Raw genomic sequence first — 27,171 nt, forward strand, 5'->3', positions numbered from 1 at the left:
CTGGATCCAGAGTCTGCGACTTGCACAGAGTGAGTGGCACTCTGAACCAAAACGGCTACCACAGCATTTTGCAGCGCCATGCAATACCCTCTAGTATACACCTAGTTGGTCAGGGGTTCATCCTACAGCAAGATAATGACCCAAAACATACCTCCAGGCTATGTCAAAACTACCTTAGAAGAAAAGAACAAGACGGTAGGCTTCAAATCATGGAAAAGCTAGCACAGTCTCCAGACTTAAACCCCATCAAGCTGGTTTGGGATGAACTAGACAGAAGAATGAAAGCAAAGCAACCTACAAGTGCAACACATTTGTGGGAACTTCTGCAACAGTGTTGGTAAGAACTTTCAGAACAGTATTTGATTTCCATTGTAGAAAGAATGCCATGAGTGTGTTCGGCTGTTATGTCTGCAAAAGGTGGCTACTTTGAGGAGTCAAACATTTAGGTTAAATTTTGTTAAACAAAATGATTCCATGATTTCTTTTTTTTTATCTCCAATTGTTTATTTGTTCTATGCTTTAATTTCAGAGTACACTGAGACATTAAATTGCGTAAATTTCAATAAAAACTGTATTCTAAAACTTTTGACCGGTAGTGTATATATTGGCTGCTTGCCTGACGGGCGAACCGATTTTTTTACTCTATAACAACGTAACGTTCTGTGCTTTAATCAAACAGCTGTTTCTCAATCGAGATTCCCCGCACAGATCATCCCAGTAAAACACATTTAGATGGATCAATGTTTTTCATTGGTAATGCTCGAGTGATTTCCGGGGTGACGTACACGTACACATTGCTTGTGACCAAATCCCGCGAGGATTGCCCCGTGACAACTGAAGCAATCATATCTAGTCAGCGCACTGGTATATGTCACATGACCGCGTCTGCTCCAGTATACACTTAGATATTGAAGACTACGACTTTTTAAACTTAGTTACAGACTGGAATTACATGCTACAGTACTCTGCTCACCAAGATGCACGTTTTGTTATCTCGTTACCTTTATTAAATCGTTAACTTTATTTCCCAACCCAGGAAAAAAAAATCAAATAAGATAGTTATTATCACTGACTCAGATTTAGCACGTAGCATGTTGACATCACTCTTTTCATTTATTTAATGTGATTAATAAAATGTATCGGTAATTTTATTTTAAATGTATGGTGCTTGCTTGTAACTTACAGTACCGAGTGCAGCAACAGTCTCGGGTCAAAACCGTCAGCCGAGTGTAGATATACTATTTACACCCTATATATGGCCTTCATTGTACGATTAAATATTAATTTAAAAAAAAAATCAAATTACTGTTGATATTGGCTCGTAATATACAACACGTGTACATTTTAATATATAATGCGTGCACATTTGTTATTTTTCACCTCCCATAGTGTTAAATATTTAACAGAGGATATAAATAAGTTTGGATCAGAATCCCTTACAAAAAAGTAATATACTGCAAGTATACTTGCCTAAATTGTCTGGTTTTAGTATACTGTTGGCACCATCATACTATTCTATTTTGACACAAATATACTTGCAGTGTACAGCTTTGTATGTTATTTTTGTAAACAATGCAATGCAGTTCTCAAATATTGGACATTTCTTAGATTGTATCTTACTTCTCTTTTTCAGCCCTGAATTGTCTCTTGCTAGATATCCACCTCCAGATTCTGACAAATACTTTTAGAAAACCAGGTACAACTTTTGCTCTGGATCAAAAAGCTATAATGCTCTGTGGCTGCCCGTTCAATGTGGATAACTATCAAAAAACGAATAGAAACTAACTAAAACTAAGTCTGGGCAAAACAAATGGAAGTCTGGAAAAATATAGAATTTTGATTTTGAAAATGTATATGAACCCTGAGATACTGTACCTATATTGAGTACAGTGTACTTTGTTACAGGCAAATTGGGATTTTTGTTGGACAACCAAATGTTGACAATGGACTGCCCGAAGGGCAAGTACCATTACTAAAATTTTGCGATCCCTGTGTGTGTGTCTATATATATATATATATATATATATATATATATATATATATATATATATATATATATATATATATATATATATATATATATATATATATTAGACACACACACTGCGATATTCATGTATGCTTTGGTAAGCCTATAAAATAGAAAATCCCTTTAAAATATCATATTAAAATGTCCCCTTGCTAAATTGGCATTTTGTTGGAAGAGTACATAGACATGTCAGACATGCCAAAGGGTCAGAAACCACCTGGTGGGGATTAGTGAGAACTACATGGGTGTGTCAGTGATTTAGGATTGTCTACTTCCCTAGCAATTTTAATTTTGACAGGGATTCTTAATTAAAACTGAAAGAAGTCTGTTTCAATCTTCTCTGTTTGAGAAGACTGCAGCCAGTTTGACTGTAGGGTAGTCAGAATATATTAACAGTACTTTGAGGAAAGTGATTATTCAGTGCTGACCAAGTGTCTTGAATTAAAATCAAATAGCCTGTCATCCTGTATTTACATATGTCAGAGCTCTTTACATTGGGCTGTGTAGATTTTTACATCAATAAAATAAAAGGTAATAAAACAACACAATACTAATGTTTTAACTTAGGAAGAGTTCAGAAATCAATATTTGGTGGAATAACCCTGATTTTCAAGCACAGCTTTCATGCGTCTTGGCATGCTCTCCACCAGTCTTTCACATTGATGTTGGGTGACTTTATGCCACTCCTGGAGCAAAAATTCATGCAGCTCAGCTTTGTTTGATGGCTTGTGACCATCCATCTTCCTCTTGATCACATTCCAGAGGTTTGATTGACCTGGCTGTGTGGCATGGAGCATTGTCCTGCTAGAAAAACCAATCCTCAGGAGTTGGGGAACATTGTCTGAGCAGAAGGAAGCAAGTCAATAGTTATTTTTTGATTCCAATTACTTCTGAGGTACTACTAGCACTGTTTTGCCATCCAGCTGGTCCTATTGCAAGAGGATAGTGATGACCACAGGAGTGGTTTTTATACTTTTCCTCGTTAAATAAGATTTGGTTCAGGTGATGCCCTAATCAGTACCTCATTCAGCAGAATGAGGTGTGCCTGTGTTGGAATTCAACAGACACTGGAATGGAATGGCTGCCATACATATAGACATGCTGATTTAAGAAAAATTTGCAGTGGTTTCTTCATTTTTTTCAGAGCGGTATATTAAAGAACATACTGTACATACAGTATGCACAAGGAAAAAAAACATTTGGAATTTTCATCAGTGCATAATTTACTCACAAAATTTTAATCTGTGAGTAAAATATAACACCGCCCTAGAATCATGGGTACTTTCATTAAATAATTTCAATAGTAATTTATGCATGTAGAAATCAATACATTACACTGAAATATCCTCTTGTTCCAAGAATGAACATCTATGAAGCATTTGTGTAAAGGCTGCAACATTTTTCACAAAATTAATTCTACATTTTTAAAAACAAATGACAAATTTGCACTTGAGTTTAAGCCTGTACAAGTGTAGAACAAACACAGCAACACTATATTCTCGAACATTAAATCTTTCTTCCTACCTTTCTGCCTAATGCGAAATAAAACCAGTTTTCATGTTGTGTTGCTCTATCTGTAATACTTTCTGTACACAGTAGTAAATAGAGGGAATTATGCTACCATTTTAAAAACAAGTGAGTTTCATATTTTTTTCAGAGCTTTCTGATCATCAGTCATTTTTCAATAGGTAGACATATCAAACATCGAATAAGCATAAAGGGGAGAGATTAAAAAATACTCACACTGCAGTTCTCAGGTGGGACGAGCAGCTGAGTGATCTCCCCTCCATGGACACAGAATATGTGCTTCATCTCCCCTGAGAAAATGTCCCAGACAATGACAGAAAAGTCCACCCCACCAGAGAGCAGGTAGCGCTGATCATAGCGTGCAGAGACCTGGTGGGGGTACAGCAGGCACGTCACCTTGTTTCGGTGACCTCGCAGGATCCGGTGAGGGGGCCAGCCTGTTGAGAACAGCCATGTTTTCAAGCATGTCAGCACAGCCACTTACAGTACATTCACGCAAACAATATTAAACAGAGATGTGCTTTGATGCTTTCCCCATTGATTCGAATGGATAATGGTTAATTATGTCAATATGAAAGTGACAGGCATAACAAAATGAGAATTTCATGTGTCTCGTAAAAAGATTTTTAAGAACTAGATTGATAAAATGATACCATGGCTTAGAAACATCTAGTGGTCTGACTGCACAACAAACTAGGTATTGCCTCGTAGAAACACACCCACAGAACATGAAAAATATATTATATATACACATACACATATACACATACACATATACACACACACACACCAGTATAACCGGACATCAAGTTTTAAAATTTTTACAAGTATACAGGGCACTTTAAATCTACAAAATAACCCAATTTAGCAAGCAAAAAAAGTTTCTGTTGAAGAAGCCAAGCTTCTTTTAACACGAGATATTACAATAATTAACCTGCACTGCAATCACTGTTAACTAAAATGTCATACCCCTTAAAATATAAAAAAATTGATGCAGGAGGTGATTTACAGAGGGCCAGAGCAAGTAAAAACCTCAGGTGTACAATTTTAATGTCAATTCTGTATTTAAGCAACAACAATATAATGATCCTGGGAATATGGCGACACAGTGCTAAGATTTGATTGTATGCTAAGGAGTATTCTGTTTGGAGAGCTTCGTACTCAATAATGGAACACCTAAAAGCTGGCAAAATACAAAATTCCAAGCAACGTTCCTGCAGTTTAGATGGGGAATTGCAAGAATAAGTATTTTGTAATGTGTGTGCTTGTTTTAGGCAAGAAGTACTTTTTCCACAGCATATACATGTTTAAAATGTATTGGGCCAAAGGTTTGTAACTGACTAAAACATTTTCAGTTTTAGTATCTTTTTTGCATATATTGACGATTTGATTCTGGGAAACATCTAATTGAAATTCAAGAGCCCACTTCTTAAAATCCCAAGCAACAAGAGTTATCTACAAGGCACCAAGCTTTAGTGCATCAGCCTTCTGCACTTTGCTGGCATATGTTCAAATCCCAATAGGAAATTCAATGAGAAAGCTTCTCGATTTCAATTAGGATGGCTTTGGGGGGGTGGGGGAGGTCTCTGTTGGAGACTGGGGTATAAAGAGATTGCCCTCTTCGTAAAATAAACTGGAAACTGAGACAACAATTCACAGCGGTGAAGCCACAGCATTCTTATCATCCAGCAGCAGGCACGGACTTCCAGTGGCTGAGCTTGAACTTCTGGTGGCTTTAGTTCCCCTTCTTCATCTAATGATAAGGGGCCAACACGTGGGGATTGAAAGAGATTTGCTTACACTGGGCTTAAGAAAGTTTCCATTCTGTTCATATGAAGTTACCCTCTAATTATTTGTTATTAAAGGCTAAAAATAAATAAACTAAGTTAATATACCAATGCAGTATATTAAACATTGGTGGTCCTAATGTTAAAAGTAAACATATTTATTGGTAGTTTTATACCCTTAAAATAAATACAATTTTTTATATATATATATATATATATTTTTTTTTTTTTTTTTTTTTTTTTTAAAACAGAGTTGAGAGAATCAGACCACAAGCCTTCTGTCTACATACCTCTCCTGAGCATGTGTTCTCCCTGTAGCAGCTGGACTATAGCAGTCTGAGTGGCTGGGACAATCACTATGCTGCCATCCTCTCGACCACAAACCAGGCGCCCATGAGACGGGATATAAACACTGGCCGTCACCTTCAGGGGCTCCTCTGCACCGGGAAGCACACTCAGCTGGTCAATGATGCCAGCTGGCCGATGGATCAGGGTATCAAAGGCTTCTTGAAGGCTAGTTGATGTTGTAACTGCAAGCTCTGCAAATATACCAAGAAGCCCCCCCACATCCGATTAGAATATTAGGAAATCTCATAAGGCCTCTATTTTTATTCACATTATAGGAAAACACAGAAATAACTAAGGATGTCACTTATTTCTTTATAAATGTGTAAAAATACCAGAAGTAAACTGATTGGCAGTGTTAAATGGCAATGGTGGGGCCTTGTAAAGAAAAAAATATATATTACATTTATTTAAAAAAAAAAAATAGGACTACCTTTCAAATGGGCATTAAAACAGTACTTCATATTTATAACTTAGCAATAGACAACACACTCTAGTAAGGTAGATAAAATGTAATCAGATAAGGAACCTCATGGCTAATTTACATGAAACACTAGATAAAACTGTAACTTTGATCAAACTCTGACAAATCTACAGGTAATTTACGCACATAAAGGAATACTGTCTTGGCATTAAAATTGCTCTAGATTTACAAAAAATGGGTTTGCCAGTGCTGGCACACAAATGCAGTCTTTGCGTGGTTGTCTAGTCAGTAAGATCGCAACACAATACAATACAATAAATAAAAAGCACCTCGATACAGACTTGTCAACTGCTTAATTTAAGTTTATAGTTTATGCAAATGAGTTTACATGTTTAAAGGTGGCAGTCCTAGTACAGTAATAACATCAACATATCATGCTACAATATTGCTTACATAAAAGTCTCAAATATGAAATGATCAAATATATTCACATTTCTACTTATTTCACATATTTTACTGAACGACAAACAAATCTGCTTGTCACAGAAGTATTGTTTATTGGGGGTTTGTTGTCTCTATTTTTATTTCTTTATACTGTATCTGTATATGTTTAAATACTAAAAACATATTTTTACACATGCTTTGTAAAATTAGTTTTCTAGAAGCTTTATAATACAGCAAATGTTCTGGCTCAGAATTCAGAAATAGTGGTGTAGGAATAAGACCACTAGATGGAGCAAGAAACTGCCTTTGTGATCCTAGATTCAAACAGCAGTATTTCCTATTACGCAAACTGATGTGTCAATCTTAAGGCAATTGAATACTGGATCCATTCTGTTGTTAGAATGTTTTAATGCGCTTAATCAATGCATCACTCTCATATAACAATGATGACTCAGTGTGTACAATGAGAAATGTATGTTTGTTAAATGAATAATATCTCCATACCAAGAGTAATCATTCTATTATCTCAAATTGCAGTAAAGTTAAAATGTGTTTTTAATAAAAAAAGAGAAATGAACACATCCCCAGCTGCTTAAATGCCCATGCACATAATTTTGTTTTAATTATGAGTAGGAGTAATGTAGTAATCTTTATATCGGTTTCTGGAACTATTGACCACAAGCTCTTGTGTAAACCACCAAAACCATCTAGTGGTTCAAATTTTAAGTAATTTTATTTACTTTCTTAGGTCCTTCTTGAAAACAAGCTAGCTGTGCCAATATTAGGTTTTTTCAGATGGGTGTGCATTTTCAAATGTCTTGGTTATATTGCTGAAGGCGACCTCAACAACCTTTACCTATTTTTCTCTACAAAAGCTGAAAAAGCTGCAAGTACTTCTTGTTGCAATAGCACAAACCGGCAACTTCTGAACCCGGTCAGCTGAGCACTGAGAACTGACCTCTGTTTTGTTTGCAGCTGTTGCTGTTTTGGGTTTTGGAATGGTCCTCTCTCCTTTCACTTGATTCATAATCTAGTAGAGCAGTTTGCTCACAATCTCACTGCACTTACCTTCAATGCTGGACCCGATTTGCTGCTGCTTTGGGGTATCAGGTATGCTCCAAATGGAGAGTCTTCCAGCAGAATCACCCTGCAGCAGGAGTTTATGGAACGGCTCCCGGCGGCCATAGAAAAAGCAGGTAACAGGAGGGCAGATGAGCAACTGGAACATGAAGCAGAAAACAAGCGTTGTTCCAATGGTTTCATCTATGACACACTGTTGTTGTTATTATTATTATTATTATTATTATTATTATTAGAAGAAGAAGAAGAATGCAAAGACACATCATTACATATCTCAGGTAAAGCACTACAATTCACTTAAAGCACACAAGCAATTCAACACCAAACAGGAAAACTACTCACAAATTGTACTACTATTATTTCAAACTTTATTTTTCTATTTTATTTTCCTTCTTAAACAATCAAGAATGTTAGTTTAAGTTAATTATGGTTCTTTTTTCTCTTTTCTTTAAATATATGTTCTAAATATAACTGGGAGAAGATGTGTTTTATTTTATCTAAATACCGTATTACTTTAATTTGGCGCCGCCCTCGTATTGACGCCATAGTCATATATCAGCTTTATAACAGAGGCCACCCTCGAATAAACGCCGCTATCAATAAAGAAACATTAAGGTTTTTTTTTTTATTCTCCCCCAACTAAAAAATATACAGTAAACAAATAAACGCGCAACACTGACTATGTACATGTAACAAACTAATGTACACACACATAGTAAGCACATTTTATGGTACAGTTCTGAAAGAAAATCCACGATAAACTATGTACAGAACAGCAGTCCTTCTGAAGTTCTTGTAGGTGGTTTTGTTTTTAGTTCAATTGTAATTCATGTAAATATAAAAACCAATGTGCTTACTATCTGTGAGAAGATTTGGTTTCGGTTTCTCTTGCAGAGAAATTACAAACAAGCAAGCTACAATAAGAAAAAAAGAGTAGGATATACTGCAGTTTTTACAGAAATCTAAATGATATTCTGAGGCAATTTTTGGTGCAGAAAAACATCTACCTCACACACTCTTGGACTTAACTGCCAGGCCAGCATTGTCCCACCCCTTAACAACAAATACACACTCCTGATTCGCTGGTACAGTACTCCCTGACCTTCCAACTCCCACCTAACAGGCTCTAGGTAACTGTCACCGATAAATGTACTGTAGTCAAAGTAGGTTAGCGACACACAATGCTACATACAGGTAGGCTACCGTATTACAGAAAATAAGCAACCGCAATAGTTCTAAAATATCATAAATCATGTAATAAAACATAGCAGCATTTGAAAATCGTAGTATTATTAATAAAGGTCGCCCTCGTATAAAGGCCACCCTGTTAAGAGCCAGTGTCATTCTGATCAATTTAAAATAAACGCTGCGGCACCAAATTGAAGTAATACAGTGTATCTTTTTTGTATAGTATATAGTCATTACAGCATTGTCGATGTGTGGATGCTTCTGATCCCGGATTGGGTGTGTAATGAGCTTGTCTTTTGTACTGATGTTGCTTTTAGGGATGTGAGGTTGCTGCTGTCTTGGGTTATGTATCTGATGCTCAGTCATATTCCCTTTGATAAATCTTACTTTATTTGTATTATTTTCTATTTCCGTTTTTGTGTTTGTCCAGGACCTGCCAATGAAAATTAGCTCATAGCTAAATTTGTGTGCAATACATCTTATGACATGTTAAAAATTGTAGGTTGTCCCGGTCAAATAAATAAATAAAACTGTATACAAAAAAAAAAAAAACATAAATAAATAAATAAATTAAGTTTATATAAGTGTTATACTTTTTTACACCCAATTTTCTCATTTCAAAGATTAAACAGGACATATACAGTCAAACCCGGTGTTAGGGGTAAGCATCATAGGTGGCTGCCAAATAATGGGGGTATAAAAAATAAATCTATAAAAATTCTCAACAATTAATGTGAACAATACTGCCCTATGATAATGTACGATATATAGCTAAAGTCTAATCAATCAATCAACCTTCTCCTGGGTATTGTGTGTTACTACATTTTTATACAATGCTGTCGGAATTCAAGTGCTCATATTTTTCTTGGGCAGGCTTTAGGCCTGGGGGGGGGGGGGGGGGGGGGGGGGGGGGGGGGGGGGGGGGGGGGGGGGGGGGGGGGGGGGGGGGGGGGGGGGGGGGGGGGGGGGGGTGGGTATTATTTGGCCTGCAAGATCATATTATTTGGCCTGCCAACAGCAAACAGATTATTTATTCTGCCGTCATTTTGTATTTTTTCTCAAACACAAAAGTGCCTTTTTCAATACAATGCATTACAATCCATTTGCTTTTATATTACACTATTCATGCGGAGCATCCCGGGGCGCTTTACAATAAAAAATCCATTAAAGAAAAAGGAAAAAAGCCACTGGTCAATCAATCCTGCTCAAGAATAAGCTACTGCAAAAAAAATATGCTTTTTAAATTTGATTTAAAAGACTCGACTGTGCCAGCACTCCTGATATGGCTTGAAAAGGCAGGGAGCATAACTAAAGGCCCTAAAATTAATTAATGGCCCACCAAAGTTTTTTAGTATCTAAAACTGTTTAATGATTAACTGTTACATTACCCTAGCTTGTCTCGTTCGCTTTGTTTTGGCTCCATTTTCATCAGGTAAAACTGGAGGAAGCACTGCATAACTACACAATATAAGACAGACTGACTTAGAATTAGATAATTAAAATAAATAAAAACCCCAGGCTGTGTCAGATATTCAGATAAATTGTAACATTGACAAGATGGGCAAATCGCGTGTGACGGGTAAGTACATTAATTTGTTACTTTATACACACACACACACACACACACACACACACACACAGGGCCCAGTGCCGTGAAAAAGTATTTGCCCCCTGTCTGATTTTCTGCATTTTTGCATATTTCTGACACTGAATGTTATCAGATCTTCAACCAAATCTAATATTATATAAAGGATCCTGAGTGAACAAATAACACAAAATGTTGATACTTATTTCATTATTTATTAAAGAAAGTTATGCAACACCCAATGCCCCCGTGGGAAAAAGTAAATCACCCCTTACTCAATAACTGGTTCCGCCACCTTTAGCAGCAATAACTGCAACCAAATGCTTCCTGTAGTTATTGATCGGTCTCTTACAGAACTCATGCAGAACTGCTTCAACTCATTGACATTTGTGGGTTTTCAAGCATAAACTGCTTGTTTCAGGTTCTGCCACAACATCTCAATGGGGTTTAGGTCTGGACTTTGGTTAGGCCATTCCAAAACTTTAAATTTCTTGTTCTTCAACCATTCTGATGTAGACTTGCTTGTTTGTTTCGGATCATTGTCTTGCTGCATGACCCTGCTGTGCTTCAGCTTCAGCTCACGGACGGATAGCCTGACATTCTCCTGTAGAATTCTCTGATACAGAGCAGAATTCGTGGTTCCTTCAATGATGGCAAGTTGTCCAGGTCCTGATGAGAAAGCATCCCCAAATCATGACACTACCACCACCATGCTTGACCGTTGGGATGAGGTTCTTACTGTGGAATGCAGTATTTGGTTTTCACCAGACATAACGGGGCCCATGTTGGCCAAAAAGTTCAAATTTTGACTCATCGGTCCATAGAACATTGTTCCAAAACGGTTGAGGATCGTCCAGGTGCTTTTTGCAAACTTGAGACGAGCATTCATGTTCTTCTTAGTGAGCAGTGGTTTCATCCTTGCTACTCTGCCATGAATCCCATTTTTGCTCAGTGTCTTTCTGATGGTGGAGTCATGAACACTGACCTTAGCTGAGAGAGGCCTGCAGATCCCTGGATGTTGTTCTAGGGTTTTTTGTGACTTCCTGGACAATTTTACGCCTTGCTCTTGGACATATTTTGCAGGACGGCCACTCCTGGGAAGATTCACTACTGTCCCAAACTTTCTCCATTTGGACAATATGACTGTGGACTGAGGAGCCCCAGAGCCTTAGAAATGGCTTTGTAACCCTTTCCAGACTTATAGGCAACAACTTTTTTTTCCAGAGGTCTTCAGGAATTTCTTTTAATCATGGCATGATGTGCCTCTAGAACCTGTGTGCTGACAACTTCACTCTGATGGTAAGGGCCAAAGTTAGTCAGATTTATATTACGCAGGGCTGGCCCAAATCAGGCCTCATTGTTAACCAAAGTATTCAAACAGCTGATTATCCCTTTAATTGGGTTGAGTTAACTATGGGGGCAATAACTTTTTTACACCTGAAGATTGCATGTTTGATTACCTTGCACACCAAACAAATGAAAGAAGCACCAAACATTGGTGTCATTTTTTTTCTCTCCTACTCGCTCTATATACCACTACAACCCACAAAAAGATCTGACCAAATTCAATGTGAAAAATGTGCAAAAATGCAGAAAATCAGACAGGGGGCAAATACTTTTTCACGGCAGTGTGTGTGTGTGTGTATATATATATATATATGTGTGTGTGTGTGTGTGTGTGTGTGTGTGTGTGTGTGGTGTGTGTATATATATATATATGGGGAATCACAGATTTTATTTTTAATACAAGGGTGGTAAAACACAACTGACGTGTATCTGCGTAATGGATATCCAAGTGCTGACTGTCATAACTCGCCTGTTTAAAAAAAAAAAAAACATTGATCATATTTTAGCTACATATATGTAGATACAGTAGCTGGCTAACGGTGCATGTGTACCATCAAATGCATAGGGCATCCCTTGAATATAGCTCAAAATCTTAGGTTTGCCAACATTGGGTCATTTTAGTGAAAATAAAAGGGAACTCAGAAGTCCCAAAGTTGACATGATGAAATTGTTTTAATCTTTAGTTCTATTTGAAGCCAGCTACAAGAATCTACAAGAATACAGTAAGGACTAGAAAAGTTATATGTTTTAAAGCACACCTAATCCTCATCATAGGACTAGTCTTGAGATAAGCATTGGGCAACTACAGGGCAGTGTTTTCCAAAAATATGCTGCCCTGCAGATGACAATAATGTAGTCTTATAATAAGGAATGAGTGCACATAACTAAACAGCAACCAAAACACACAAGGGGAGGGAGGGAGGCGCGGAGTCAACTGGTTCTTACTGGTGCCTCTAGAGGCCGGACGCAGAACAGCAGAGTAGGAGTGTAGCGCTCCCAGGCTTTCTCAGGGTCAGGGAAATGCTCATGTGAAACCTGGATAATGGCTTCCCCCATAAACCCTTGCTCTACCTGTGGCGCACTCCCAGAAAAGGAGGCAACAAATCACGAATGAGAAAACAAAAAACACAAAAAAAAAAATTAATGCACATTCATACAGAAAATGTATGACAATTATGAAAAAATAATATGACCAATAAAGTAAAGGCACATGGAGTGAAATTGATTTCACAAAAACACTATTGTCTCCCTACAGGAATCACACTCATTAAAGGTATAAAGCATCATCAACAAATGGCATATTATGTTTATGTAGATTTATCATGTAAAAGGATTTTGTGCTCAAAAACAGTTACTGTATTCCTTCAAATTTAAGACATACTTTTTAAAGCAATTTTTCTTCTCAAAAATGGCCTGTCTCTTAAATTCAAGTATAGTGATGCTTGTCTTAAAATCGATAACCAGACGATAACCCTAACCGTGACTACCAGAGTATGTAAACATGAACGTGACTGACTGCCTGAGAAAAGACAAACAAAACTTTATTGCCCAACGTGGAATCATCCATGTCAAAGAAGTGGGAGTCATTGCCGGGGAGATGTCAAGTAATAGAGGACTCTTCCAACTCAGAGGAAGATAACTAGGAGAGATTTGTTGTTCATTTACCAATATACAATATGCTTTACCAACTGCAAAAAATGTAGTATTCCTTTGTATAAAAGGCTCTTATATGCTTAAGTGAGGTTGTATATGTACATTAATCTTTATCTGTTGTTTTACTTTTTCATTACATTGGCGGTGGGAAATTCGAGTGTGTCTTAAATTCGAAGGAATGCGGTAATTTACAGACTGTGATCAGGGATCTAAATGTTAACCATCTCAATGTTTCATACCTTACCTTATATCCAGACACACATAACAGATAAGAAAGATCAGTACTTTTACAAATAATGAGCAGCCTTTTGTATAACTTGTCACTTTCTTTGGCAACTTCATTGCAGTAATGTAGAACAAAAAAACTACCACACCGTCAATTATTCACTGAATACTTGCAGATAAAATAAGACTATATCTACTTTAAATTTGGAGAGAACAGTAGAAATGGCATGTACAGCACCCTACTTACAAGTACCATTTTTCCTAGAATTCTTCTCAGAAAACTGACAATGCTACTCCTACTTTTTAAACCAGAATCCTGCATTAGAATCAATGGACCACAAGTACATGAAAAAGGTGTCCATGAATACTGTCACCTGATGCAATTCTACACGGGTCAGTGCTCCCAATGCACAAAGGCTAAGACCTATGTGACGTGTACAGTATGCTGCCACTAGCTGACGATGAAGGTTGATGTGATAGCACTGATCTGGTTACCTGCTTGTCCTTTCTGTCCAGCACATTGTACAGTAAGGGTGGGATGGAGCCCTCAGCAGCCTTTCCGACATCACTGCGGAAAGACTCGCTGGCTGGGAGACAGCTGGAAACATAAGGGCAACATTTAAAAAAAAAAAAGGTATTAGGATGCTATACAAAGAAATACTTGGCTTTAAAAGTTTTGCAAAACAGGTCTGTTAAAGTTGTACAGGGGACTGATGTACATATCTGGTAGTAAGTAGTGCCATCAGCATGTCTACAAGGACAAGGAAATGTAGGAACATAATTTTAAGACATGTAAACATGTACTGTAACTTGAAAAGTTTGATTGTTTATTTCTTAAATCTTTCCACTGTTTTCTGACTTCCAGTTTTTAGTGTCACCAAAACTAACGCTGAGTATGGTAGCAGTTATCACGACTACAATACCTGGCAGGGAGTTTGTAAATATAGCTGCATCCATCTTCTGTCCATATAATAACCTTATCAGCTGCAATAAAGTCTCCACCTGTCCATGCCTGTCCATTTTCACAAGGCACTGAGCATAACAGAGAATAGTCCCCAGCATCAAATACCTGTAAAGATCACACAAGTTTTGAAATACTGAGTATAACCACTCGGAAAATAAAGAAATAGGTTTTGTAAGGTATAAACCACGATGGGCCGTGCGGTTCCCATGATACAGTATATACCACGTCTGGGGTGGCAATAAGGCACGAGGTGTCAGCCGAGAGCCTTTAACCATCCCAGATGTCTGGCATACAATTCCCTTATGTTGTTGAGATTTTTATTTCCATAAAATGAATGTCCATATTTTTTTCTTCAAGTACATTAACCAGCCCATGCTATATTTTTCTGTTTGTGTTTTTTTCAATCTTTGTTTTCTTCCATTTCATTTAGCTGTTCCTCATCTACTGTTATGTATCTACTCTTGCTGGTGCACTTGTTTTATTTTTTTCAGATGGACTGATGTCTTCACTCAGAAAGTTGGTGGTGTACCAGTTATGTTGAGTTTCATCCCCAAACATATTTAAAGAAACAGGTGAAATGCCACTCATTTTGGGGAGTGGTTTTGTAACTAATAACAAATACAATGGCAGTTTGTCATGGAATTCAGAATGTAGTGGTGTGTAGTGATTTATTCAGTGTGAAGCAGCTCATTAGTATGCAAGCCATGGTATACGCTATATATACACACAGTCATGTAACGCTGTTTAACCAATCAGAGGTTGTTATTTTTCCAATCTGTGTTACAAATTGTGTTATTCCACTGTTACACTTCCACAGTTGGTGTCATAGTTTAAACCTAACCCAAGAAAACGACAGTACTCCCTCATTATAAGGGGACCTTTATATCCCAGAACAGGTTATACAACAGTGTTTCCCATTCGCCCCATAATGCTTAGCACTTGTTTTCTCGTCATAAGGAGGAACATAAATTGGGCTGCCTCTTACTTATGGCCGGACTGCAGCACTATATAAAAGGGATAGCACTGTGCAAGTCATTTACTGATTTTAATATAAAAACATAATTTTTCATTCACTCTCAATATAACATTCAGGTACATGAAACAATAATGCAAGGAATGCATTTAACAACTGACAAGTGAATAAAATGCAATCTGTATTGTAATAGGAAGATAAAATGTTAAACAGAAAGGTAGTGCAGATATCTGCATTCACTAAAAACTGGCCTTCAACCTACCCTCCAGTATTTTGAGCAGACAACCAACAAGGACCTTTGGGTAAAAGCACAGAATGAAATGCTCTGACAGGTCTGGCAATAAATCGGCTTGGACTCTTCTTCAAAGATGGGGTCTGTGTCCTGTAAAATAATCAGCCTATGTCAACATTAAGCTTAGAACACATGTAATCAAACTTGAAATACACACACACACACACAATACAATATATGTACAACTACTGTATAGCAATGAAAGACGATTAAAGACCCCTCCGCTTGCAAATATTTACTTTACGCAAGCGCAGTCTGATGTTCTGTTCACACTTCTAAACCTCACCGTGCTATTTACACTCCAAGCCTGCCCTGATCTCCATCTCTATTACTTACTCCTTTCCCCCCGAAAAGACCCATAGTCCCCCAGATACAAACTGTGAAAAGATTATTGTAATGAAAGCTCCACTGATGTTTGCTTTTCCAGTGGTTTAATACTGCTGTGTAATTAGTTTTGTGTACCTGCATTCGACTGACATCTGCAGTAATAATCCACACTTTTAATATCCCGGTCACAGACACAGCAACAACTGTATCCTCTGCAAGAAAGAAATATAAAGCTGTGCAATGCAGTAGACTTTCACATTTACTGAATGAGTAAAAGCTCTTTGGAATAATTTTCACTTGGTATGAAGAAAACAGCTTGAAAGGAGTACAGTGGCAAATATCTCCCCTAAGGCTAGATATACACAATTATATCGTGAAAAAGTACTGTAGACCGTCATCCACCATATATAAAAATAAAAATGAGACAGGTCCCTCTGCATATTCTCAGATTCTGAAACTCTCTTCATTTACTAGGGCGAATGTAAATGAGGTGCTTATTAATGCTAAGGAATGCACATTTGCCTACATTTATGTTTTCTTTTACCCCCACAGCAACATTACAAAGTCACAGTTATCCGGTGCTGTATATATACTTTTAATTCCCTACTTTCTTGTGATGTAGCGCACAGTAAATGATTCCACCAACCTTGTGTCCTGTGAGACCGAATAATACTCATGGAGCTGATCCAGTCAGGAGATATTTTAGACACCAGAGAGTAAAGGACTTCTAGGCTGGTGGCATCCACCACAAAGATTTCTGGGTAATGTCCATGACACAGCAGCCTTCCTTCTCGCTGGGTACCAATGGTAAACTGATAAAACTGCAGAAATTATATATCAATCAATCAATAATGATACAAAAACACATATCAAATGAGAAGACAAAACCTTTTTTTTTTAATTTTGACAAGAAAATATTGTACTGAAAATAGGTACCTGTATTCCAGTATGGGCGCAAGCCAGCTTAGTAAATTCTATGCATCGACCATCACTAACATCCCACAGGCACATCTCACTAAAAGAAAAAATATTTAATCCCACACACAGTACAGTTTATCAAAGTGAAATCTAGACAGCGCTATAACAATCTGGAGTCCAGTTCGAAAACATAAATAAAACTGGCAGTATTTTTTTTAAGGGAGAAAAGACTTGCAAACTAAAGGCATAACGTTAGCTCGCATTAGCACCCAAGCTTTTTTCTTACTCCAGGGTGTATTATGAAATGAACACACTAAACAAGCCAATGGCTGAGTGCTGTTCAAACAACAGAGCTCATTCTCATCAAGTCAGTATTCAACAAGCTACTATTTCAAATTACAGGTTGCAAACATGTGCTGCAATTATTTGAACCAACTGAAACCTGTTTGTCATGGAACCAACAAAGATTACAAGATCAGTTCTCAAGAACAATTACGGATGGATCAGTATATTTTAGGCAATTACAGTATATCATACAAGAAAACACTAGAACTCTACAGGGACCTGTGAGATTTTTAAATTCTTCTGACACTCACCCACTCTCTGAGGCACTAACAATATACTGTTTATCCCTTCCAGAGCTCGCCTTTGACAGACAGGTGATCGAAGCAGTGTGACCAAAGAGAAGAGCTCTAGGACTGATCTGTAGATGACAGAAACAAACTTACAGTGGTTCTGGAGATACCATACATATACTATATTCGAAATGAAATACATCACAATTAAATATGGTCTGTGCATGGCACATCATATGAAAATTTTAAAACAATTGATGATGTGGGGGGGGGGGTTGTCCCCATCATTTGCACCAAAGGAGGTCCAAGTCATTATCTGCTGGAAACCAGCAGAACCTGAATCCCTGCCTTCAGCTCTAGTATGTAAATGATATACATTATATATACCTTGTTAAATGTATTATTGTGTGTGTGTGTGTGTATAATATAAGTGCCTATAGAAAGTCTACACCCCCTTTCAGAATTTTCCCCTTTTGTTGCCTTATAGCCTGGAATTAAAATGCATTAAAATTGTATGTTTTTTGTTTTTCATTTATCTACACATCCTACGCTACAACTTCCAAGTGAAAAAAAATATTCTAGAAATTTGTAGAAAACTAATTAAAAATAAAAACTGAAATAGCTTGGTTGAAGAAGTGTCCACCCCCCTTGTAAAAGCAATCCTAAATTAGCTTAGGTGTAACCAATTGCCTTCAAAAATCACACACCAAGTTAAGTGGCCTCCACCTGCATTAAATTGTAGTGATTCACATGATTTCAGGATAAATTCAGCAGTTCCTGTAGGTTCCCTCTGCTGGGTAGTGCATTTCAAAGCAAAAACTCAACCATGAGCACCAAGGCGCTTTCAAAAGAACTCCGGGACAAAGTTGTTGAAAGGCACGGATCAGGGAATGGGTATAAAAAAATATCGAAGGCCTTGAATATCCCTTGAAGCACGGTCAAAATGATTATTAAGAAGTGGAAGGTGTATGTCACCACAAAAACTCTGCCTAGATCAGGCCGTCCCTCCAAACTGGATGACCAAGCAAGAAGGAGATTGATCAGAGAGGCTACCAAGAGGCCAATGGCAACTTTGCAAGAGCTACAGGCTTTTATGGCCAAGACTGGTCAAAGGGTGCATGTGACAACAATATCCTAAACATTCCACAAATTTGGCCTGTATGGTAGGGTGGCAAGAATGAAGCCATTACACAAGAAAGCCCACCTTGAATCCCATTTGAAGTATGCAAAAAAAACACTCAGGAGATTCTGTAGCTATGTGGTAAAAAGTTTTGTGGTCAAAGGGTTAAACAGTTGTAGCAACACATGGGAACATGTACACAATAAAATACAAAGGTCCTTATATACCCTTTAAGGCAATATTTATGTTTTTTTGTAAATGAGCAAATAAGGGATACTGCTTTCTTAATACATGAACCTAACATTTAAATGCAGCAATCTAGTAACGTTTTTTTTTTTCTTTTTTACTAGATTTGAAAAGAAGCGATATTAGTTATTTATTGGACATGCACAATCCATTCATTTGTGAAATTATTAACCCTTTCAGGACCAAGCATTTTTCAGTGTGATGCTCCCCCAGGACCATTCGTTTTTTGGCTGTAGTTGACTCTCTTCCTATAAAAATGTACTAAAAATCTTTTTTTTTTTTTTTTACAGTAGCGTCTTGCAAACTGTGTCCTTTTGCTCCAGAACACTCCGGGGAACATTATAAAGTACTTTTCACCTTTTTTTTTCCAACAATATTTTGTTGTTGTTGTTTTTTTTTTTTGTTTGTTTTTTTTTTTTTTTTTTTTTTTTTTTTTTTAAGTAATTTTTATTATGTATTCTGCTTTATTACGTATTCATCTATAAAAATGCATTATTATATGGCCTGAGGGACCTTACAATACTTCCTGAAAGTTTTGTTGAAACACACTGATGTTTGGGCAGATTACAAGACACTGTTTCACCTGAGTGATTGCAATGACATAATACACGTTTACTATCAGGGTCTTTATAAGCAATAATGGACACTACTCTTGATTTATTTTCTCAAAATAAATATTTATAAATAAAATAATAGTTACTCGTTTCATTATCAGTAATAGGAAAAAGAAAAAAAATACCTGACACATTCAGTTCATGAAATAGTATGTGCTTATAGACACTTGTTTCTTGATATTTATAAATGTTGTAAAAACATACATATTAAAACACGAGACTGAATAAATATTCTAATATAATTATAAGTCACATACAACAGGTTTTCAGTGTCTCCCCTTTTTTATTTGCTCTAAACAAGTTCCTGTGATGTTTTGTTTCTGCTTTCCTTTAGACACTAAATCCAAAAAAATACAAACTATCAGGAACTGAACGTCAGTCGCACCCCAATGCAACGATATGTGTTCAAGCCTGTACTGCAAAGCACAGTGGCCCTGTAAGTCATCACAATAAAGTGCTCTTTAACATGATCGCAGTCCTAGAAGCCCACTTCAGTATGACTGTGGTAACACGATCCTGGCCCTTAAGCCTTTGTGGCCCTATTTCGGACATTAAAATTTTTTCCTTTGCGGTCATGAAAAATGCGTAAATCACATGTCCATATACTTTTTTTTTTTTTATAATCTGGAAAAAGATGAGAAAAGCTTTCAATGGCCGAGAGAAGCCGGGGAAAAAAAAACGAAGGCTAATCTGAGCAATATGCACTGTCTCTTCACCACAGACATAACACGGACACGTGTATCTGTGACACAACTAACTAAAACACCTGTAAATCAGGAGTTGAATTTAGCTTATAAAGAAAGAGTGGGATTGTGTTCATTAAATAAAACCAAAATCCTACAAGTTACATTCTAATAGTTTGTGTGCGTTTTGTGCGACGGGGAGGGGGGCAAGTACATTTTTAAGGACAAGTAGATTTTTCTAACATTTTGTCCCTTGGACAAGAAGATTGTTTTTTTTTTTCAAAAATTGCAACCCCTGAGATGTGCATTTTCCACAGTTGAGTCAATTTTTATTTTGTTTCAACCAGTCCTGAAAATTTTTATATTATTTTCATTTTGCTATCTTCCAGTTCATTTAATTGTTCTTCATCCAAATCGGCATGTCTTACTACTATTGTTTTTTTTTGTTTTGTTTAGTTTTTTTGCAGGTAATTGGTCACTGTTTATAGTTTTCACATTTTTTGTAATTGCTCTTATCTGAAATCGTTCTTACCCATTTATCGGACTTACTACATGCTCTTAATGGAATGTACTCTTATAACTAAATATTTGTACTATTTGTACTACTAGTTTAAGTGCTCTTAGTCAAATTTTTTCTAAAATGTAAATATTTACTGTATTCTTAATTTTGCTCCTATCTGAATTTGATCTTATTTTACAATGATTTTACTGTAGTTTATAGCTGCTCTTACCTGTAATGTGATATTTTGTAATGTTACATTTTGTAACAACTGTAAGTCGCTCTTTTTATAAATAATATTCAAACGATGAACATGGTTCTAAGATTTTACCTTATATTGCTACTAGTCATTTTAGGAAAAAAGTTAACTCACTCACAAGGTAGCAGTATTTGAATGACAAGTAACTTCTACTGCAGTGAGTAAATCTTTTTTTCTTATAGTCTTTTGAAAATATATCAGTGTTATTTTCAAGCAGCGCTTTGATTTACTCTCTTTAGGTAACCAGTGGGTCTCCCCGAAATGAGAAAGAGAGAAAATGACAGCACAGAAACAAGGGAGGATTGTGTATAATAGATACAGAATACATGTACAACACTGTGAAAGTTAAACTACTATATGATACTGGATCTTTAGTAAAACTAAGAAACACAAAACTAGACCAACATCGAAGTTTCACATGCCTCTTGACACCGGTTGTGCTAAATTCTTTTTTTTTTTTTTTTTTTTTTTTTTTTTTTTTAAACCACATAGCTAAAGTTTACACATTTTAAAACATTTGTACTGTATCTCAAAATGTCCCAACCACAACTCACCTCCAGATCCGAAGTCAGGTCCCAGAGGCAGATCTGTCCATCATGGCAACCTGTGACAATGGTCGCCAGGCCATCTACAACCAGCAATGTTGAAATGCAGTGTGTGGGAGCATTGCGGCCCCACAGAACAATGGGGAGCACCAAGCTGTTTGCTGCCATGTTTGTTTTTGGCCTGTCAAAACACAAACAAGAAAACAAATTCAAGAATTTGAAACTGGTTGCAAATGTGTGAATTCCCTGTTTCATCTCATTCAGGATTTTACACCATCCCTACATTAACTCCTTCCACTACTGATATACATAAGTACGTTAAATAGGGAATGAAATAGACTTCATGACAGTTGATTGCTGCTTTAAAAGCTTATAATCTAAAAGACACACAGGCAAGAATAAAAAAGTGTAGGTCTATCCATCCCAGTACAATCACTGTTTTAAAAAAAAAAAAACGGTACATTAAATCTTTTCACCGGGAACTGGCAAAACAGTATAACCCAGCCAGTTGGCAACTCTAGCAGTATAATAGTATACTATTCCTTGTATTCAGCTGATAAAATACTGATTCAATCAAACTATCCTGTGTTAAAAAAAATATTTTTTAGTGATGACAGAAATATCAATGCAGGGGAGGGGAGGGGCTCACAAAATGTATTATATCTGTGCAGTTCCCCTTGTTAAAAGATTACAATTCGAGCATTTTTTATAGCATATGAATACTGTTTACAAAAGCACTTAGAGTAGATAGTGGCTTTTTATATGATTACTTCAAACTGCAGTGTCTCATTCTGGATTGGCTCATGAATAACCATGAGACAAAATTAAGAGTGGCCAATGATCTGTGTCCATGTGAATACAACTATTAAACTTATCAATGACTCAGCAATGCAGCAAATTAAAGTCACATCTCTTACTGTAATTACACAAATGATCAGAAATAATGGCGACTAATAAATTTCCATGTACAGCTATCGTAAGGGAATATTTGTAATCATCTTGCTTTGCATTAACTGCACGCATTTTACCTACTGTAACACCATATCAAAACCAGTTCTGCTGTACTGTGAAAAGTACTGTATAATATCTGCTAATGATTGCATTGTTAGAGCATAAGCAGATCACAGTTGGTTGCCAAAATGGCCTATACATGATATAATGTAGGTTGCTGACAGTTACATGAAAACAAAATCAAGAACAGTACCATATTGACAGTTGACATCAATCCTTTATCTAACTGCCTATCCCCTCTGACGTGGAAAACTAGTCTTAAAAGGTAGTGATTGTTGTCTTTGACAGGGAAAAATTTTCAACACAGATTTTCAGCAGATTTTGTTTAGTTCACCTGCTGCCAACACAGTACTGTAGCTTACTTCCAGAAAATATTTAGGTAAATACATAACAGCTCCCAGAGAATGAAAAAGTAATTACTTTTACTGAAATATGCAGCTCTGCCTAACAGACAGAGGGTACAGTATGTGGATCAGGGCTATGGTCAACTAGCCGCTGCTAGAGAAGTCATAAGGGGCTTCATGACATCCACAACATCTCTGAGCACTAAATCCATATTAAGTACAAAAAGCGTGTCATTCTATTTTTATTTTAAGTGAACAGCTAGTCATTTACTGATGTGTCACTGCAGACTTCATGAACTTTTTTTTTTTTTTTTTTTTTGGAAAGCTCTAACTGAGATTGTTATTAGCATCCATCATTGAGAAATGCCAAGGCAGGAACACAGACGTGTGTATAATACATAACATTTAAAATATTAAACAGGTTCCATTATTTAACGAAAGGAAGTGGAAAAGCTATTGGCCCATAAGTGGTTCCTGCTTTAAGTGCATTTTTAGCTCATTTCTTGTGGAAGAAAAGACAGTTACCATTCATTCTGAAAACAGCAAGTCGTACTTCAGTAAAAACAGGATTCTGCATGCATGGGTACACGGGTTACTTTTTTCTTTTTAAAAAACAAGTCATGGACATAATTTGACTACTTACACTCATGTGTTGACAGAATACACTGTAAAAAAAAACAATCAATTAAGTAAAGGATTATTTTAACAATTAGGATATATTTGTATTTAATATGACTGAATTAATCTTAAACTACAACTCAATTTGTGCAAATATTACATCAATCTGTTAATTAAACATGACAACCAATTCTGCTGTAATTTTACTAACCTTTAAACTGTGTATTATAGAAACAATTTCAGACATTCAAATGGCTTAAAACAGCCAACAGTCCTTAGTTAACAAATAACTGTCTTTAAATATTTAATCATATTTAATTTGTCTAGAAAGTTTGATTTGAGTATGTTACACTTAACAACATCACAAGGAAATATGAAAACACATCAAAACCCCAAATACAATCGGTCATAAAGTGTAAATTCCAATCACTAACACATTTTGAAAAGGAGTCAGTTAGGCTACAGTACACGTTAACAAAATGTGAAACAAACAAGTCCTTGAAGACTTACGAAAATAAATTCGTAGTTGACTAAAGATCAGAGCACAATTTTTCAAAATACATCCTCATCCCTTTTAGACACAACTACTGATTGTTTCTAGACTACTTCTTACCATACCTGTTTGCATTTGTTCGTTTCCCCAAAAACCACCAAAACTTCCTGAGAACTTTCTTCATTTTCACACAGCAGATTAAACTCATGCTTTCACAGAACTGCTACAGCCAGAATAACTGCACAGGACTATTCTCTGATCAACCGAACAGAACACCAGTACTACATTTAGGAACACATGTATCCACAGACTGTTATCCAAATCAATACCAACATATTAGCGATGGGAGCCTGACCATGCTTAAAACTAAAAAAGTGCCAATAAGTGCAGCCTCTGTGGCATTTCAGATTGCTACAGTAATAAACATTCCTATTTGTTTTACTTTCTTTCAGATGAGTTTACAGCAAGCTATTTGAAATGACCTGACTCAAATCATTTAAGTAGGCTACATATTGTACCAACTCTAAATCACTATTATTTAGGCCAATGTTATATTGCATGCTAGGGAAAGAAGAGGATGCAGAACAAAAGTCATGTTGACGTAAAGGTACAACGGTGTCTAATTCTTGTTGAATTTCATACAAATAGTGTTCCTTGGTGTCCGTTTACAACATTCATCCATCATTTCCCCCCTGTTCTAAATCCTTTTTAAGGTTTTTAGGACACAAGCTGTCTTCCATGAAACTGACTTGACACTTATTTTGTGAACCACATTGGCATGCTCTGTAACAGCACTGTAGTTCAAGAAGCAACATAAAAAATAACCTGTTATTCCAAAATATATTGCATGTTGCTAAATGTTAAAGATAAAACTCATTAAATAAATAAATAAACAAATAAATTATATTCTTTAAAACAGTATGGTCTAATTAATAGGCCTACATCCTCCAGGATGGAGGATTTTGTAATCTCTACCAATAATGTAATTAGACTAATTTATTATAAAACTTATTTTGATGGTGTATTGGCAAATTAACCCTAAAAAGGCACTGTCCTGCATCACAAATCATCACTGCCTGAAACACCTGTATTACCTCACCCAGATACCTAAGTTTTCAGGTTTTTCAACAAAGATCAGTAAAAACTATTGGTCACACGTTGTAACCAGAGCTCATCCGTTTGACTGTACAGTAACTGCCCAGGTGAATACATCTCTCGAAACGGTCTGCCCTTAATATTTAAAGAGACAGAAAAACAATTCAGAAACTTGTATTAACCAATATGCCAAGTCACAGACACATCAAGGAATGTTGATGGTTACTGCCTACTACTGTTACTTCGATTATAAACAGTATAAAATGAGCCACCCACACATTCTCACTGACTACTGCACAATTAGTCATTTCTCAGCACCATCACCAACTCTGATGCAAACTTTCAGACAGATATATTTTTACAGTTAAAACATACATTTATTCTTAAAAGTAACTTCTGCGTTGTATGTCTGTATTCACAAGTTCTCTGATCAGTTATGCTCTGCAGAGGCTGAATGAATTCCTATGCAAATCTATTCATTGCAAAGGCAGTGTACTGTACCTAGTTAGTACTACGTGGCCTGAACTCCAGTTAAATTGCTTGGGTTAACCACAGTATCTGTCTGGGTTTTATTTATTTATTAATTTATTATTTTAAGTAGCCTCTGTTCTACTTGACACTGTTCGATTTTCTTACAGAAAACAGTATTTATTTATGACATGAAGTAATCTACGATACTATACTGAACATAAACATCCGAAGGTACGATAAAGAATGTAGAAACACGCAACACGCAGTACAAATAAAAATATTATTACAATTATGTTACTTTACCGTTTTGTTCAAAATGGGCTATATCGTACAAGAACTAGTTTCATGTTGTGTCAAACTGGTAGTGATATTATTAACTAGGTTGAACCGGCTGTAATTATCAAGACGCTCCTTTAATTTGTCACCAATTACGGTACAGGAATATAGACTATTTGCCCCGTAATATAACACACCACATTATTAACCAGCATTATTTAGACCATAATAAAATTAACATTTCCCAGTTTATTTCCGGGATATACTGCACGAAGAGACGTACCTGTCACTGGTCGGTATTCTACTGGAACATATCCTTTTTTATATATTTCTGACGGCGGCCAACACATATAAATTTAAAAGTCTTAAAATGTATTTATTGTGTTTATTCCCCTCTGCAGGTTCTCTTCAGTCAGCTGATACTTCCGCACAGCTTTACGAGACACTCACTGCCGTAAAGCAGAACTGCTGTAACATTAAATGGCACATCACCGAAAGACATATTTGGTGTGGCACATTGTGATTTTTGTGAATAGTGTAATGAACAATTTAATAAACTGAATTGATATAATGTAAGGCAAAGTTGAATAAAGAACTTGTGTGTTTTCTGGGGATAGAAAACATATACTTTATGAATGGAACTAAAGGTTCACCTGTAAGAGACGTATGTTAGTGAATAATTAATATAATGTATTCACTATTTTCACATTTGTGAAATTCATGTTGTAAAAATATTTAATAACGTTTCAGAACATTTTGTATTTCTTTAAGTATATATTTTGTTTTTAGCAATAATGAAAAACAGTAGTTTCAGGTCTGCAGGTTCATATTCAGAGGCAGTGTGGTCCAGTGGTTATTGTCTAGGACTTATAACCAAAACATCAGCAGTTCAAATTCCACCCTGCCCCTGACGGACTGTGTAACTCTAAGCATGCCACTTGAGCTCCACCCTGCAGATGAGATGTTAAATCAATGTCTTATTGTAAATGGCTCTGCATCTAATGTACAGTTCACAGCCTTTCTCTGTAGAGTGCTTTGTGATGGTGATCCACCTATGAACGGTGCTATATAAAGATGTTATTATCATGTTTCATTTTTTTTTTAAGTATTTACATTGATACTTGAGTACTATTTATGATACAAATAAGTTAAAACAATTACAAAAAAAGAATCACATCCTTGTTTCATTTTACCTTTCTTCTAGAATAAATATC

The 27,171-nt window shown here is 36.3% G+C and overlaps 1 protein-coding gene across 2 annotated transcripts in view; it reads right to left on the reverse strand.

Moving 5' to 3' along the window:
* Positions 1-26,395, reverse strand: part of LOC121304533 (WD repeat-containing protein 7-like) — a 214,009-nt gene extending 187,614 nt beyond the window's left edge. For both annotated transcript variants that reach the window (XM_041235722.1, XM_041235715.1), the window contains exons 1-12: positions 26,241-26,395; positions 21,659-21,830; positions 17,705-17,811; positions 17,127-17,205; positions 16,837-17,011; positions 16,326-16,402; positions 15,834-15,953; positions 14,558-14,703; positions 14,130-14,232; positions 7,625-7,775; positions 5,634-5,882; positions 3,773-3,993 (exon numbers count right to left, since the gene is read on the reverse strand). In XM_041235722.1, the coding sequence (XP_041091656.1) occupies positions 3,773-3,993; positions 5,634-5,882; positions 7,625-7,775; positions 14,130-14,232; positions 14,558-14,703; positions 15,834-15,953; positions 16,326-16,402; positions 16,837-17,011; positions 17,127-17,205; positions 17,705-17,811; positions 21,659-21,817 (1,587 nt within the window). In that variant the 5' untranslated portion in view covers positions 21,818-21,830; positions 26,241-26,395. The remainder of the gene's footprint in view (positions 1-3,772; positions 3,994-5,633; positions 5,883-7,624; positions 7,776-14,129; positions 14,233-14,557; positions 14,704-15,833; positions 15,954-16,325; positions 16,403-16,836; positions 17,012-17,126; positions 17,206-17,704; positions 17,812-21,658; positions 21,831-26,240) is intronic.
* Between the last annotated feature and the right edge of the window lie 776 nt (positions 26,396-27,171).

The sequence above is a fragment of the Polyodon spathula genome, chromosome 2 (genome assembly GCF_017654505.1).
Source record: "Polyodon spathula isolate WHYD16114869_AA chromosome 2, ASM1765450v1, whole genome shotgun sequence".
Taxonomy (NCBI): Eukaryota; Metazoa; Chordata; class Actinopteri; order Acipenseriformes; family Polyodontidae; genus Polyodon; species Polyodon spathula.